This window comes from Clytia hemisphaerica, unplaced genomic scaffold (genome assembly GCF_902728285.1).
Source record: "Clytia hemisphaerica strain Z4C2 unplaced genomic scaffold, Clytia hemisphaerica genome assembly, whole genome shotgun sequence".
Lineage (NCBI taxonomy): Eukaryota > Metazoa > Cnidaria > Hydrozoa > Leptothecata > Clytiidae > Clytia > Clytia hemisphaerica.
This window is the reverse complement of record NW_027103734.1, coordinates 123,259-138,572: the sequence shown is the minus strand read 5'-3', so window position 1 is coordinate 138,572 and position 15,314 is coordinate 123,259. Positions and strand designations below refer to the sequence as shown.

The window sequence follows — 15,314 nt, the reverse complement described above, 5'->3', positions numbered from 1 at the left end:
TTGGTTTTCGTTTTCGTTTTTGTAAAAAAGTGACAAGGCCAAGATTTTTTTTTTTTTTAATAATTGGTCTTGCAAAAAAAAACAATGTCATAATGTCAAGTCGCTTCTTAGCTTTTAGCCTCTGTGTTTGTGTAAAAGCTATGTGGATTAGGCCTACATTATTCTCAATTAGGTTTTGACCTTTTGTTTACTTCTTAAATAATGTGATAAGACAAAGATTTTTCTTAGGTTTTAGCCTTTTGCTTTTGATTTTTAAAAGTTGTTTTTGTTAAAAAAAACAGGGTAAAAAACAGTTAATAATAATAATAATAATAACTAATATTTTAAGTGGCTGGCCATGGAATAACGACTAAGCTTTTAGGCAGCTCAGCCATTGTCTCCCCCAGGGGCCACTGTAATAAATAAGTATGAATTAATTTAAGTTAAACGAGAACAAGAACGAGAACTGGTAACAATAAATTTCTAATTGAAAATATGCCGTTTCAGAGCTGATTTGAAATTAAGAATTGACTGAGTTTGTTTCAGATTGTTAGGGAGATTATTCCAGGTCGATGTGGTAGAATTTACAAACGTTCGTTTTGCAAAATTGTTTTTAGCCAGGGGCACAACGATATTGTTTTGAACTGCGAAACGACAGTTGACACAATAGACAGTTCCAGGCTTTTGGCATTACTCTTAGTCTATAGGCAATGTTATAGGCATCCACTAGTAACCCCCACCGGGAATTGCTTATTAATAGATTTAAACATTGTCTATTATAACTTTCACTAAAGATGTTTATCAACAGAGATTTCAAATAAAATTTTTTTAAAAGATAGCTGATTGGCTTAGGTTTCGAAACTCTATCGTTTCATTCAAACCTCAGTGCGCATGCGATTTATCCGGAGAATTTCATTATTCAAAACAAGACCAGTGCTCATATCCCGAAGAGTAGGAGTTTTACGCTTGAAACGAAGGAAGATATGACGTAGCCTAGGTGAAAAGCAGTTGACAGAATATGAAACTAAAGAAGAATCATGATCCCTCTTCGCAGAACCTTCATAGCACTAACACTACTGGTGGTTTTAAGTTGTGATGGAAATGGCGCTTCATCAACAAGTGTTACCAAGGTTACAAACCATCAACAAAACAACAAGACGGGGGTTTTGAATCATGTTGCTAGTCTAACTTGTGCGTGGTCCATGTACCCTGATGTCAAATTTACTTTTGAGGTGAATCCATTATCTTTTTACATCTTTTTTTTTTCTCTGAAAGTATTGTAAATATGCTGATTCAGCCTGAGCTGGCCTTACTTTTTCACGATTTTCAGGTTTTTTTCTTTCACAAAAAATGCTAGAATGATCTTTGAAATTTTGAAGTCATTGCAGTGTCAAAAAAACTTTAATAGTTAAAACCAAGGTTTCTACTGTTGCTTGGGAAATACAGACTAGCTCCATCTAGTGTTTTATATAAGATATCTGTGGAATTTACAAACAAACGAGAACACAATCCGAAAGCTCCCTTAGTGGGTGTGCCCATGCTACTTCTTCTAATACACTCCTCACTTCGTAGTCACTCTTAGCGAGCTGCGGCGAAATTTCAGGAAGAGGTCTAATAGGTTATCATGAACTTTTTTCAGTCTCTGAGAGTAAGGCAGTACCGTAAGTTGGTCTAATGTCGACATCCCTCTTCTAATTTCGACACACTTCTTTAGGGATAGAAATAATGGGAAGGTCGGAATCACTAATTGAAATTAATTTTCTTTGCTTAGCGATCACATAGGAATAAATTTGTCTGTTTGTCTTTTGTCTATCAGTGATTCCGACCTGCCTATAGTTCTTATCTCTAAAAAAGGGTGTCGAAATTAGAAGAGGGATGTCGACATTAGACCGGTAGTATTTTGGACCAAAAAAGGAGTTTAAGTTAAAAAGAATAAAGTAAAAAAAGTTGAAAACTCTCTTTTCTTTCCCCTAGGTACCGCAACACTGGGCCGATCATTACAGGAATGTCAACCTCACAAAAGATATGGAAGAAAAATCAGGATTAAATGTGTACATGAAATCGTTTGATAAAATGAAATTTACACCTTCTTACGACCCAAAGTGGGTAAGATTTATGGACTATTAATTTTGACGGGGAGTATGTGCGAAATTAGTTTTAATTTTTGATTACCTTTAGTTGGTGTAATGTCGACATCCCTCGTCTAATTCCGACATACCTTGTTATCCCATCTATAAGAAAGGTGTCGGAATTAGATGAGGGATGTCGACATTAGACCAACTAACGGTAAGGTCTAAGAATGGCCGTAATACATGATATGTGCCATTGCAATGTCTTCTGATATTACATTACGGGCCCAATAGCTGATTGGTTGAAAGTGACGTAAAATCAGTCAAGACGTCACTTTCAACCAATCAGCTGTTGGGTCCGTGAAAGACATTGCAATGGTGCATATCATGAATACTTGATGCTCAATTTTTCACGGATTCCAAAACAAACGAACTTATGAACAGTGGCTAATATAAAGGACCTCCAAGTAAACAAACGTCTCCATATTTTGACTTTAAGTTACGGGATTCGCCGTTAGCGTAATCATGTACGTGTCACGTCTCTTTCTTTCGTTGTAGGAGAAGATTGATCATTGTAATCGCATGAGTTTGATCTACGGTACGCGATACGTCGTGTGTATAATCACGTACGTATCACGTCTCTTGCAACATAAACAGGTTAACACAGAGCTATACTACAAATTCAAACTTGTGTATGACAATGAAAGTTTCAACCAAACTGTGGAGAACTTCAGGTGAGTAAAAACCACTGATCTCTACAATCTCGGTCAAATTATATTGAGAATTTTGGTTAATTCTTCGTTTTCAGCAATTTAAAGTTCGGGCGAAAAAGTCGCTTTTGGGCAAATTGATAAATTTATTCGAATATTTCAATTCGGGAGGGGCTTATATTCTGAGCCCTATTGGGCCATTCTTGGACTTTGAGTTCCTCAGATCCTAAAGTCTTAAGTCTAACGTTAAAAATCAGAGTTAAAACTTTACCAAAAAACTCTTCAAAATTCGAACACTGGAAAATCTAAGGTAAATTAGAAACAACATGGCGGAAAAATGGACTTTAAAACTGGACACACTTCCACGGGAAATCTGCAGGCAGTTAGCCTATCTAGTGTGTGAAGGAAAATGATATTTGTGGTTTCAATTCTCACCTGACACATCTACAATATACAATATAAAGACCAGGGGTTTACTTTTTATTGAAATTGTTCTTTATTAGTTCTCAGGATTGGGCTACTCCATTTAAAATTTCCATACAGGGGGTAGACAAACCTTTTCAAGCCAAAAAAAGATTTTTAGAAATGTTGATACCCCCTGGAAAGTAGCAAAATTTGCAATAGAGCCCTTGAGAAAATTCTTTTCATACCTTTAAGTGAGGGTGGACGACCTAAAATCAGTCTTTTACCACCTGGAAATTTTAGAATAACATTTCACATCCTAGAAAAATGAAAAAAATACTCCTTTAGACCCCCTGTAAATCCTTCTCAGATTCCCTCTGGAAAAGTCCATCCACCCCTTGTATGGATATAAAATGAAATGCCTGATTTGTTCCAATCCAAACTTTCGTCAAGAAACGGAATTGAAAAACCCCCGGTTTTTGGTGAGGTGTTCGCTAATCTACTTTCCAACCAATCAAACGCGGTTGCGTCCAACGGAAGTTGCTATGGATCCTAAATTTTTTTATAAGCAGGTGTATGCCCCTTGGTCAGGCTCGTGTATGTTTAAGTTCTCAAAGCATCCAGGCATAGCTTATGCTTTTTATATGCTTATGAATCATGCTTATGATTCACCCCGAGCCAAGTTTTCAGAAATTTTGTAAAAATTTGTTCAGATTTTGAGAGCAGTGGAATGTAGCTAGCCATGGAATGTCTTTTTTTTTTTACTTGACCTCAACCAAATGTTTTTAAAACAGATAAAAAATGACAACTTGAAAAGTATTTCAGGCTGATATGTTTATGTTATGCTTAAGAATTCTGCAAATCTGAGCTTTCATATGCTTATAAGCACTGTTTAAGCGTTATGCTTATAAAAAATACTTTATCCATAGGAAGATGCCAGAAGGTCACACAAACCGAACAGTGTTGGCTCAAGATTACATTCCAGTCTTTATACAAGAAAATATTCCGTACGATATCAGTCCACAGGATTTGTTTCGTTGCCTAGGTGACATAAAACCGGAACTCATTTTGGTTGGTTCATGCGAATCGTTAGCGCTTCACTGGTATAGGGGGCCTGAGCTCTACAGTTTTAGATACGTGAGTAAATTAAAATTTTTACCCATATTGTATACTCTAATTAAATTTATCATTAATTGAAATTTTGGCGTCGTTGGAAAGGCCAATCAAACCACGAGTTCTCGATTGATTCACCCTTTAGCGTTCACAGTCGACACCAAACCGAAGGCTTCCTTTTAATATAGCTGTCTACCGGAAGCGGGCGGAGCGCCACTCCTTTAGGGAGCACATACCTGGGTGGAAGATATTTTTTTAGGGGGACTTTCAATTATATACCCTTACAAAAATTTGCACAAAATTTTCTTACCCTGACAAAAAGAGAGGTAAAACTTTTATACCCTACCAACGAGGTTTATGAGTACATGTAATACCGACGCAAAAGTGGTGTCTACAAGAACAAAATTGTTGTATCCAAAAAATTCCACATCATCTGTCTCGTTCCATGAAAAGTGGGTTAATATTTTCAAATTTTCCTTTATTAAAAATTAGTGCAATTCCATGAAAGAGTATAAATATATGCTATGGGAAATGTAAAACAAGAACAACAAGGTTTTTTAAACGATTTGAAAACTAAAACATCTTTCCAACTCGTCGTATTTCGACGAGATATTGGTTGTCGAAAGATTTCATACCCTACCCAAACTTACAATCTTTTTTCCATACCCTACCAAAAAAAAAGAGTAAAATTTTCATATCCTACCCAAATATCTTCCACCCTACCAAGTTCCATACTTAATGACCGCTCCCTTAGTCTCCCTGAATTTCTTTACTCGACCACCCCTTAATCTGTTGCTATAGTTTCTAAGTAAAACCTAGCTGGAGGTTGAAACCATAGCCTTGGGAATCGTAGCTGCCGCAGTCGAAAACGAACCGTAGGCTCCCTTTTCGTAGAGCTGTCCATTGAAAGCGGGTGCCAATCCCTCCTGAATTTCCTTACCCCAGCTTATCGTGTTTCTATAATTTCTAAGTATAACCTAGCTTGAGGTCGAAATGGGCTTTTCCAGAAATATTTTCCGGGCCCGGGGGCACATCCTGCTGATATGAAACGGGAATACTTATGTAAAAACAAAACCTTTAAGGAAAAAAAACCTTAAACATAGCTGCCGTGTCTTTTTTTAGATCCATCAAGATCGCTTAGAAGTGCGCCGAAGCGAAGACTCTCAACTCATCATTTATAAAAACAACTTTTTTCCCGAAGTTACAAAATATTTACACGTTCTAAACATAACAGAATTAATCATCTCCGACACGTGGTACACAGCGTGTATCAAAATGGATTTCGGCCCCGGTTGGTTGGACCCAGCCCTCTACAACGTCACACGCGATGGTCTACTTGTTACCTGTAAAAGAGCTTATACTGCGTGTAGCACTGAGAAAACACTTATCAAGAAACCCTTGTTAACGATTGAATGGACTTCATCGCTCCTCATCTTAATGACTTTCTGCGTTATCATTTTACTTGTGGTGATATATGTTCAGTATAAAAGACATGGTTCTTTTACAACTACGCATGCGCACCAGACAGAAGATGAGAATTATCTGATACAACCAATAGAACAAAGGACATTGATTGGTAGGATTTATAATTGAGTACACGCTTTCTTTTTGTAAGAATGGTGTAAATCCATTTCATCAGGGATATTCTTAAAACTTTTTTTGGGAAAATCATACTAAAATATTCTTACGGCATTCTTAGGTTAGGATTCAGACTAGATTTAACATTTAGTACACACGTCTCAAGCATAAAATGTCGTTTTTGTGAAAGGAGCCTTACTTGGGGGGTAATTGACAATTTATAATTGAAAATGCTCTAAAAATGGCATATATATTGCGGAGTCCTTTTCAATATATTTTTGGCTCTCAGCAATATATCATCAAAATATTGTCTTACAGTATATTGTGTAGTGTACCTTATTGGGGAAAAAAATGTCGGGGGAAAGTGACGAAAATTTTGAGGGGGTAACGAAATTTTTGAGGGGGTGAAATTTTTCCCCGACGAAATATTTCCCCAACATTTTATCACCCGACCAAAACTTGTACCCGACTTTTTTATCCCTGACCAAAGCATTTACCCGAAATTTTATACCGCAACCAAAATTCAAATCTAATTGTTTTACACCTTTATTTGATGAAATTAGTGCTTTAAACGTCGGATTATAAGATTCATTTTCGAGCTAGTGAAGTAAACCATTTTTTTTGGACAGTTTAGTCGAGTGAAAGTGACGAGTTTGAAATTTTTGTCGGGGAAAAGTGACGAATTTGAAATTTTTGTCGGGGAAAAGTGACGAATTTGAAATTTTGGTCGAAGAAAAGTGACGAAAATGCCTCTACATGACGAAATTTTTCCCCGACTAATTAAAACCCCGACATTTTTTCCCCCGATAAGGTATATAACCCTGAACGTCATGAAGATTCTTAATATTATTCAAATTTTTCTTCAATTTAGGAGAAAGACAAGAAGCTCATTTCATAGACAGCCAACCATACACCTACATCGACCAGACACATATGGGCGGTCTTGGAGGGCGAGATGAAAGACCCGCCCTTGACGAGGGCGGAGGTGGATGGGCAGAAGATGTGCGCCATAGACGACAGATAACACAATTTGAACAGCTTGTGGACCATTATAGAGGGATACAATACACAGGTAATTATTGGATGTCCAAAAAACGTTCATTTCACGCCTGCGACATTCATATAACGCCAGATGGATAATGAAAGAGCGTCGCCGTGTGTTTCAGATAGGAACTTAATAACATATGATAACGACAATGACAATGATATAACCGAGTCTTTATAAGTCCTTCTGCTTTAAAGGGTCCAAGAGGAATTCTGAGTATTAAAGAAAGTTTCGGATTATAGAGGTTTCAATAGACCTTATCGGAATTTTTGATATTTAAAAAAAACGATGCATTGTGGGATTGTTTCGAGTGTATTACAATAGAAATCTCTTAGGAATTCTCCTCGAGGGAATTCTATTGTGAAACAATCCCACGATGCATCGCTTTTTTAGAAAAATCAAAAACTCTGATAAGGTCTATTCTGTCGGTTCATCGAATGACATAATCACAAGAAAATCACAAGAAAAACTATACCACCAGGAGAAACATCGGTGAAAGAATTCATAAATTTTAGTGCAATATGTATACCGAGTTTATCAATCTACATCTACAATTTGAGCTTTACTATAAAGCTCATTTGACGTCAATCGATACTTCGATTATCAGCCGGATTGAGAGAGAATGATGAAAGCTAGTCTACACAATAGACAGATCCAGGCTTTTAGGCCTTACTCTTGGTCTATAGGCACTGCTATAGGCGGCCACTAGTGACCCCCACCGGGAATTGCTTATTGATAGGTTTAAACATAATAGACAACATTCACAAAAGATGTTTATCAAAAGAGATTTTAAATAAAAGAATGTTTAAAACACAGCTGATTTGCTTAGGTTTCGAAACTCTCTATTGTTTCATTAAAACCTCAGTGCGCATGCGATTTATCTGGAGAATTTCAATATTCAAAACAAAAGCAGTGCTCATAGCCCGAAGAGTAGGAGTCTTACGCTCGAAACGAAGGAAGATATGACCTAGCCTAGATGAAAGCTAGAGAGTTTATAAGTGAAATTGTTTTTGTTTAATACTTCTAAAAACTCCTTTCAGATATCCGACCACCGGAACACCAGCCGAGCATTCAAGTTCCGGTACCTATACAACACAACCCGGAACAACTGCGGAATTCGGTACAAGTGCAACCTGTTCCGTATTCTAATGACGTCATCATCGGAGAGCACCATCAAAGCGAAGAAGAGAGCGATGTGAAAAGGCAACAACAACAAAGTGAATTAAATAAAATGTTCTCTTGATAGTTTATTACCGTACTACTGTTTAATTTATGACGAAAATGATTCTTTACTTTGGAGTTAAAGTTATGATTAAAAAAGATTTTGCAAAGCTCTGTAGAATTTTACTGGGGAAAACAATAAATTTAGCACACACGAGAGAAACTCAGGCAGTCCTCTGAGCTTTACACACAATCATTTGTTTCATGAAAAGCTGGTAAAAACCCCTGCAATAATTTGATAGAAGAATGTATACCGAGTACCGAGTTCCGTCCAAATTATACCGTCCATAGTTTCCTGGGTGGTTCAACTACCCCCCTATATAATCAACCCCCCTAAAGGGCAAACCTCCTATATATAAATTTCTCAGCAATCAACAAACACTCAACAAGGAAAGAATGTCAGGCTTGTATGTATGTAGTAGAACGTTTCTTTATAAGAACATCCAAAATTTATGAAGCCTTTGGATTTCTTAACCTTATGAGTTTTAAGCTTAAAAATATTCTTAACATGTTCTTATTCTCGCCATTTTGTGACCATTTTTACCCATTTTCCTAAGAAAACGGGTGTTTTCGAGTCCGCAAAGCCTTAAAATGTTCTTAACATTTGTGCCATCGAAGCCTTATGTTCTTATATAGTTTTTTCTTGTAAAAAAATCGTGTAGAACGGGACAAGCGCAAGACCAGTGTTCTATCCGGAACTGGAACTAAACATGAAACTCAAAGAAACAAAAAAATGCAAGAAAAAAGAATTTATTTTAACGAAATCATTCAAAAAAGGATTTTGATTAAAATTTCATCGTTTGCTTTGAATATCTTGGCTTGATGAATTTTCTCGGACTTAATTACCAGTTGGTTATGGATTTTGGAAATCATTCAAACTCAAACAACATTCAACGACAAATTCTTCGTCGCTTCCCTAGCTCAGAATAGTGAGAACATTAGTGAAACCGAGTATGCCCATATTAGGAAAACAAAGCGGTTTCAGTCGGCACGTTGACAGATGAAAGCCGCAAATGAATCAATACGGATTTTGATAACATTGGTATTTTGATAATATCTCTTTGCCGAAAGTTTGTTTGCGTTTGGTTGACCCTGGCGTTAAATAATATCAGAACTTGTAGAGAAGATTTATACTGATTCAAAAGACGAAGGTAACCTTAAGGTCAAAGAAAGAAAATAGAATACACATGCCAAGTTCTTGCATCACCCATTTGAGTTACACGTTTTTTTTATAAGAAAATCCAAGATTTTTGAAGCCTTTAAATGTTCTTTAAGCCTAAAAATGTTCTTAACATGTTCTTTTATTTTAGCCATTTTTTGAGTATTTAATCGGATGTCTGCAAAGCCTTAAAAAGTTCTTAACTTGTTCTTAATATTTTGGCCATCCAAACCTTATGTTCTTATATAGTTTGTTCTTATAAAAAACGTGTATTTCCTGAATTTCCTCCTCGTGTTTAAATTAAAAATTAGACCAGAATCTGAACTGACGCCCAAACAACGGCCGAAAGGAGCCGCACTTTTTCAAAGTAAGGATAGCAAAAATTACGTACAATGATCTCTCGCTAATTCGAGCTTCTATTATTCAGAGCTTTGTAAAATTCGAGCTTAATTTTCAATTCTCCACGTGGAGGGGAAACCCTTGTAAAATACTCTCTATAATTCAAATATCTCTGTAATTCGAACCTCCATTATTCAAATCTTTCTGTAATTCGAACAAAAACATTGGACCGCTCAGAAGGGAGATGTATAAATTACGGGATAAATTACTCTCTGTTATTCGAATTTTTCTCAAACTCAAAGAAAATTTCTTGGTCTCTTGAAGATGGAATTGGAGGGAGAGAGAGAGAAAAAGACAGAGAGACAGAGAGACTTTAACTACAATTCAAATATAGTCGACTCTCACTTATTCGAATCTTTCTATCATTCGAACTTATTCCCAGTCCTCGTCATGGAGAAACCCTCATAAAATACTCTCTATAATTTGAATCTCTGTATTTCGAACCAATTACATTTCCCGTTTGAATTCGAATTAGCGAACATAAGACACGCGTATAAGCCTTCAAGGGTTTGTGTTAAAGTGCCTGTCAAAAAGTGAAGTTACCAAACAAAACTGAACACACTTTCACGGGAAATCTGCGAGCCGTTAGCCTAACTAATGTGTAAATAGCCCGGGGGCCACTTATGTTTTTTGATAGACTGAATGGCGCTGATAAGTGGCCCGGCGTAATTTGGCAGGCTTCGTATTTTGGCTTTGCTTGAGAGTGGTGGTAGCAAATACATGCTATCCCATTTTGGAGAAAAACAAACAGAAAACCATGTTCAATAGACCATTTTTTTTCAAATTTTGGAGGTATTTTCATGTTTTTTATAGTTTCATAAACTTTGATGGAATTTAGCATATATCCTATTGATTTTCCTTATAAATTTTGAAAATGAAAGTGAAAAAATTCAAGATGGCAATATCCTCGAGTTTACTTCACTGGACTCCATCAAAATTATCAAAAAGCAAAGTTCAGTCAGAAGTAGACTCTAGTCTAATGTGTAAAGGAATATGATACAGCAGCGCTAAACATATGAATTCAAAAAACGTCATAAAACTTGGTCGTGTTTACATCGGGAAAATATTGAAAGGTTTTTTGCGGTTTCGTTACTTCTTCCGCGTGTAACGTTTGTCGTGAATCGGTCAAATATTTTGATAACGAAACAGGGGGAGGTTCAAATTACAGAAAGAACACTAAAAAATACACGTTTTTTATAAGAACGTCAAAATTTTTTGAAGCCTTTCGGATGTTCTTAACTTGTCGAGTTTTAACCTTAAAAATGTTCTTTAACTTTTCTCATTTTCATTATTTTCCTAAGAAATTGGGTGTTTTAGAGTCCGCAAAGCCTTAAAATGTTCTAAACTTGTTCTTAATATTTTGACAACAGAAGCCTTATGCTCTTACATAGTTTGTTCTTATAAAAAAACTGTACTTCAAATAAATAACCTGAAGAACGTATCATTCTTTATTACATTGGATAAAGTAAATTTCTTAGACCATATTCGCACTGTAACGACTTCTTCTAGAAGAGCGCTAATTTTACAGAAGGAGCCATATAAGGATTTAGCGCCAAAAGTGGAGCAATCTAAGGAAACACGAGAATTTGGTGTCCACGTAGTCATGCGCGAAACACAAAATTTTCAGACCACACGTACATTTTACAAAACGGCTTTTTCACGAAGTAAACCCCTATTTCCCATATTTAGAAAAAGAAATTTTCCGAATTCCGATGTCTGCTACATTCATGTTGGGCTTTTCCAGAAAAATATTGAATATGGGGAGTGGGGGGAGGATATAGCAACTTTCAGTGATTTACCCCCGGACAAAGTGACCTTTGGCTCCCCGGACAACGGGTTTTACCCCCCACACAACCCAAATTACCCCCGGACAACCCAAATTACCCCCGGACAAGGCAAATTTTGATGATTTTTCGCTACCCCCGGACAACATATCCTCCACCCCCCCCATATACATATACGGACATTTTCTGGAAGAGCCCATTGAGAATAAGAAAAATCAATGAAAAGTTGTACCGAGTTTTTTCTCTTGTACTCTCAACAGACTCAGAAGAGATCACCTTAAGTAATGTAAACAAACCTTTGGTTGAAGAATCACATGTAACAGGTGCTTTACTTCCTGGGCTAGTATTATTATTTCCTTTTTATAAAGTGTAAGAAGAGCCTAACAAAGCACACACTGTAGGAGGGAGGGTGACGCTTAATTCGTGTATTTGATGACGAAATGACATTAAAAACCAAAACAATGACTACATAAAAACCACGAAAGTTTACAAAAAGGGAAATATATTTTTTGTAGGAACACGATGACCCTCATATTATAAATAGTGTCTAAAAGAACTGAGACCATCGTATCTTCTAAAGGCTGCTTTCTTACACAGCGCATTTTTTTCAAACAGAAGAAGGAAACATTTTCTTCGCTTTCCACGCTATTTTTAAATAACCCAGCTGGCACACGTTGTCTTGACGTCCATCTAACGTTCGCAACGTCCATGTAACGTTGGATTAACGTTGAAACAACGTTGTGTGCCAGCTGGGAATCTACTTTGTGATCATGGGTCTGCTTTGTATGTATCACCAACAATATCAAGTCTCCAAGTCATAGTTCTTATAGAAAAAGTTTGACAAAAAAAATTACATTCAGTCAGTCAGCCGACAGAGAGGAGAGTACACATTTTGCCATTACTTATAAGAACATCAAAATTTTTTGAAGCCTTCGGATGTTCTTAACTTGTCGAGTTTCAAGCTTAAAAATGTTCTTCCTAAGATAAACTTTGGTTTAAGATTCTTTTAAATGTCTTACAACAGTTAGTCCCTATCCCCTTTTTTCCCTTGAAACAAGTTTTCAAAAAGAGACTCGGTTCTTACTCACTCAAAATGAGCTATACACGTTTTTTTTATAAGGACACTCAAAGTTTTTGAAAACTTCGGATGTTCTTAACTTTTTGAGTTTGAAGCCTGAAAATGTTCTTAACGTGTTCTTATTTTCGCCATTTTTTGACTATTTTTGTCCATTTTCCTTTAAGAAATCGGGTGTTTTAAAATGTTCTTAACTTGTTCTTAACATTTTGGCCATCGAAGCCTTATGTTGTTATATAGTTTGTTCTTATAAAAAAACGTGTAAGAAAAAAAAGTTTTCTCTTTGAGAGAGGAAGGAAAGAAACAAGTCTTTTAATAATAACACGAGATAAATGAACGGCTGAATGAAGGATTAAGGTTTTATGGTGGATTGTGTGTAAAAAAGTACATGTGATTTGAAGTAGGGATAATGTGTGTAAGATATAATACTGTTTTCGGTATTATACTTTTGTTTTGTGGTATTTTAAGCCTGCGAGATGACTGAGCTTTTAGAGAAAGAGATATAGTGAGGCAGTAAGACAGTAAGGTAACCTTACAGAAAAAAAAGATTCTAAAATCATTTGGTGTTATATTTTTGTTTCATGGTATTTTAAGTTTGCGAGTTTATAACGACTGAGCGCTCAGAGAAGGAGACATTATCTGAGATAATGTATAGCGAGACAGTAAGGCTTCTTTAAAGAAAAATTCTAAAATTACTTGGTGTTATACTTTTGTTTCGTGGTATTTTTAGAAAGTTTACGAGTTAATAGAGCTTAAAGTGGAGATAATATTGTGCAGTCAACTTGAAAATTTATGCTATAGAATTGAACAAAACAAGTAAAAAATTTATACTTTTGAATCTACAAAATAAAGGTTTTTTTTCTTGATTCCTCAGAGAGCTGTAGAGCAACCAATAGTTATTCCAGAGTCCCTCTGGACAGAAAACATGTAGCAGGTAAGTTTTATACTAAGGAAAGATTGGAAAAAGGGGGACCCCTAGTACCCTCTTTTCTTTCCCTTTCGTTTGGCCAGAGATGAATTATTATGAGCATTATTTATAAACTACTACACGTTTTTTTATAAGAACAAACTATATAAGAACATAAGGCTTTGATGGCCAAAATGTTAAGAGCAAGTTAAGAACATTTTAAGGCTTTGCGGACCATAAAACGGCCGATTTCTTAAGAAAATGGACAAAAATACTCAAAAAATGGCGAAAATAAGAACACGTTAAGAACATTTTCAGGCTTCAAACTCAAAAAGTTAAGAACATCCGAAGTTTTCAAAAACTTTGAGTGTCCTTATAAAAAAAACGTGTATAGCTCATTTTGAGTGAGTAAGAACCGAGTCTCTTTTTGAAAACTTGTTTCAAGGGAAAAAAGGGGATAGGGACTAACTGTTGTAAGACATTTAAAAGAATCTTAAACCAAAGTTTATCTTAGGAAGTGAGGTAGCGATATTTGGAAAAGGAAAAGGGTCTATAAAAGAGAGAGAGAGGGAAAATATCAGGAAATGATGGATAGGAAAAAACACACATGTTAGATGAGTGAAAAAGGATTTACTAAAAGTTTGGGTTTTTTTCTGTTATCTTGGTATTAAGATATTAGATGTATTTGTGGCCTAACATTTTATAAAAAAGTCGCCGATCAATTTTTTGTTTTAAGCTTTTGGTGGTCTCCATTTGTTGTGTTTCCATTCATTAGTTTTATATTTTCACGATTTTCAAAGAAGGGGAGAAAACTTGATTCTAGAGGTTTTTCTTTTTCATGATGAATGAGGAAATTTTGTTGAGAGTTTTTTTTTTTGGTAGAATCATGGTAGAATGAATTTCAGAAGATTTTGGTTAGGAGTATATATACGTTAAAACAGGGCCCACGCCATGAATTTGAGTTGGGGGGGGGGGGAGGCAAAATATAGAGTCTAGGAGCGCACCATGTTGTTACTTGCAAAAGTGGGGGGGGGGGGGCCCATGGCCCCCCTGGCCCCCTCGGTGGCGTGGGCCCTGTAAACAAGCTTACGAGTCAAAAACAAAATGTTCATTTTTCTGAGGTTGTCCTAGTGATTAGAAAATTTTGTGGAGAGTTTAGGCGAATGATTTTTTTCGAAAGTGAACGTTTTTGGTAAAAGGTACAGAGTGAAAAGCTTATTCCATGATGACGATATTCTTAGCATATTTTTAATTTTTGGCAAATTTAATCATGACAATTCTTATAAATTATATTCTTTAAAAAAAAGCATGTATATAAAAGTATCATTTTTTATAAGAGGATTATAATATGTGAGTATAAGAATGAAATAATAAGGAGAAATATGAAATAGTTTTTTTGTGGAAAGTAGTGATACTGTATTGCTTGCTCGTTTATTTTCATAGCAACAGTTACTTTGTATGACAGAGCTTTTAGATTTTCTATGTTTTTTTTGAGAAGCTTTTGAAATAAGAGAACCCTTGTTGAGATATAGTTAAAAAGTTGAAAAAGAGATTTTTTTGAAAAGTTACAAATGATGTTTTATCATGATGGTGTTTTTTATGATGTTAGATATAGCTTTTTAAATATGAGTCTCTGATGTTCGAAAAAATAAAACTATGTATGTATGTAGAGCTACAAATTTGATTGAAGAATTCTCATGATAATTTTATTCATGTTTGGTTTTGGAGAGATAGCCTATTTTTAGGTTTTTGAATAGTATACAGTGTCCTAAAAAAGGGGGGACAAATTTTTAAAACCCTCATAATTTCTGCCAAATTTTATGACTTGTACACTTCATATTTCAATCTCAAACACCTATTCAGTCATCTTTTG

The 15,314-nt window shown here is 35.7% G+C and overlaps 2 protein-coding genes across 2 annotated transcripts in view; one reads left to right on the top strand and one right to left on the bottom strand.

Moving 5' to 3' along the window:
- The window catches only part of LOC136805006 (myotubularin-related protein 14-like), a 55,605-nt gene that overhangs the window by 20,067 nt on the left and 20,224 nt on the right, over positions 1 to 15,314 (bottom strand). The gene's annotated exons all lie outside the window — the stretch shown is intronic.
- Positions 785 to 8,310, top strand: LOC136805020 (uncharacterized). The gene is made up of 7 exons (XM_067061552.1): positions 785 to 1,211; positions 1,954 to 2,085; positions 2,607 to 2,782; positions 4,090 to 4,297; positions 5,396 to 5,849; positions 6,723 to 6,923; positions 7,937 to 8,310. Exons 1-7 carry the CDS (start codon positions 1,017 to 1,019, stop codon positions 8,137 to 8,139), a joined length of 1,569 nt encoding a protein of 522 aa, XP_066917653.1. The 5' UTR covers positions 785 to 1,016; the 3' UTR covers positions 8,140 to 8,310.

Excerpts from the sequence above, each read along its gene's own strand:
- LOC136805020 (XM_067061552.1), top strand. The coding sequence starts at position 1,017 with ATGATCCCTCTTCGCAGAACCTTCATAGCACTAACACTACTGGTGGTT. Across the intron at positions 1,212-1,953 it reads ATGTCAAATTTACTTTTGAG|GTACCGCAACACTGGGCCGA; the intron begins GTGAATCCATTA and ends TCTTTCCCCTAG. Across the intron at positions 6,924-7,936 it reads TAGAGGGATACAATACACAG|ATATCCGACCACCGGAACAC; the intron begins GTAATTATTGGA and ends AACTCCTTTCAG.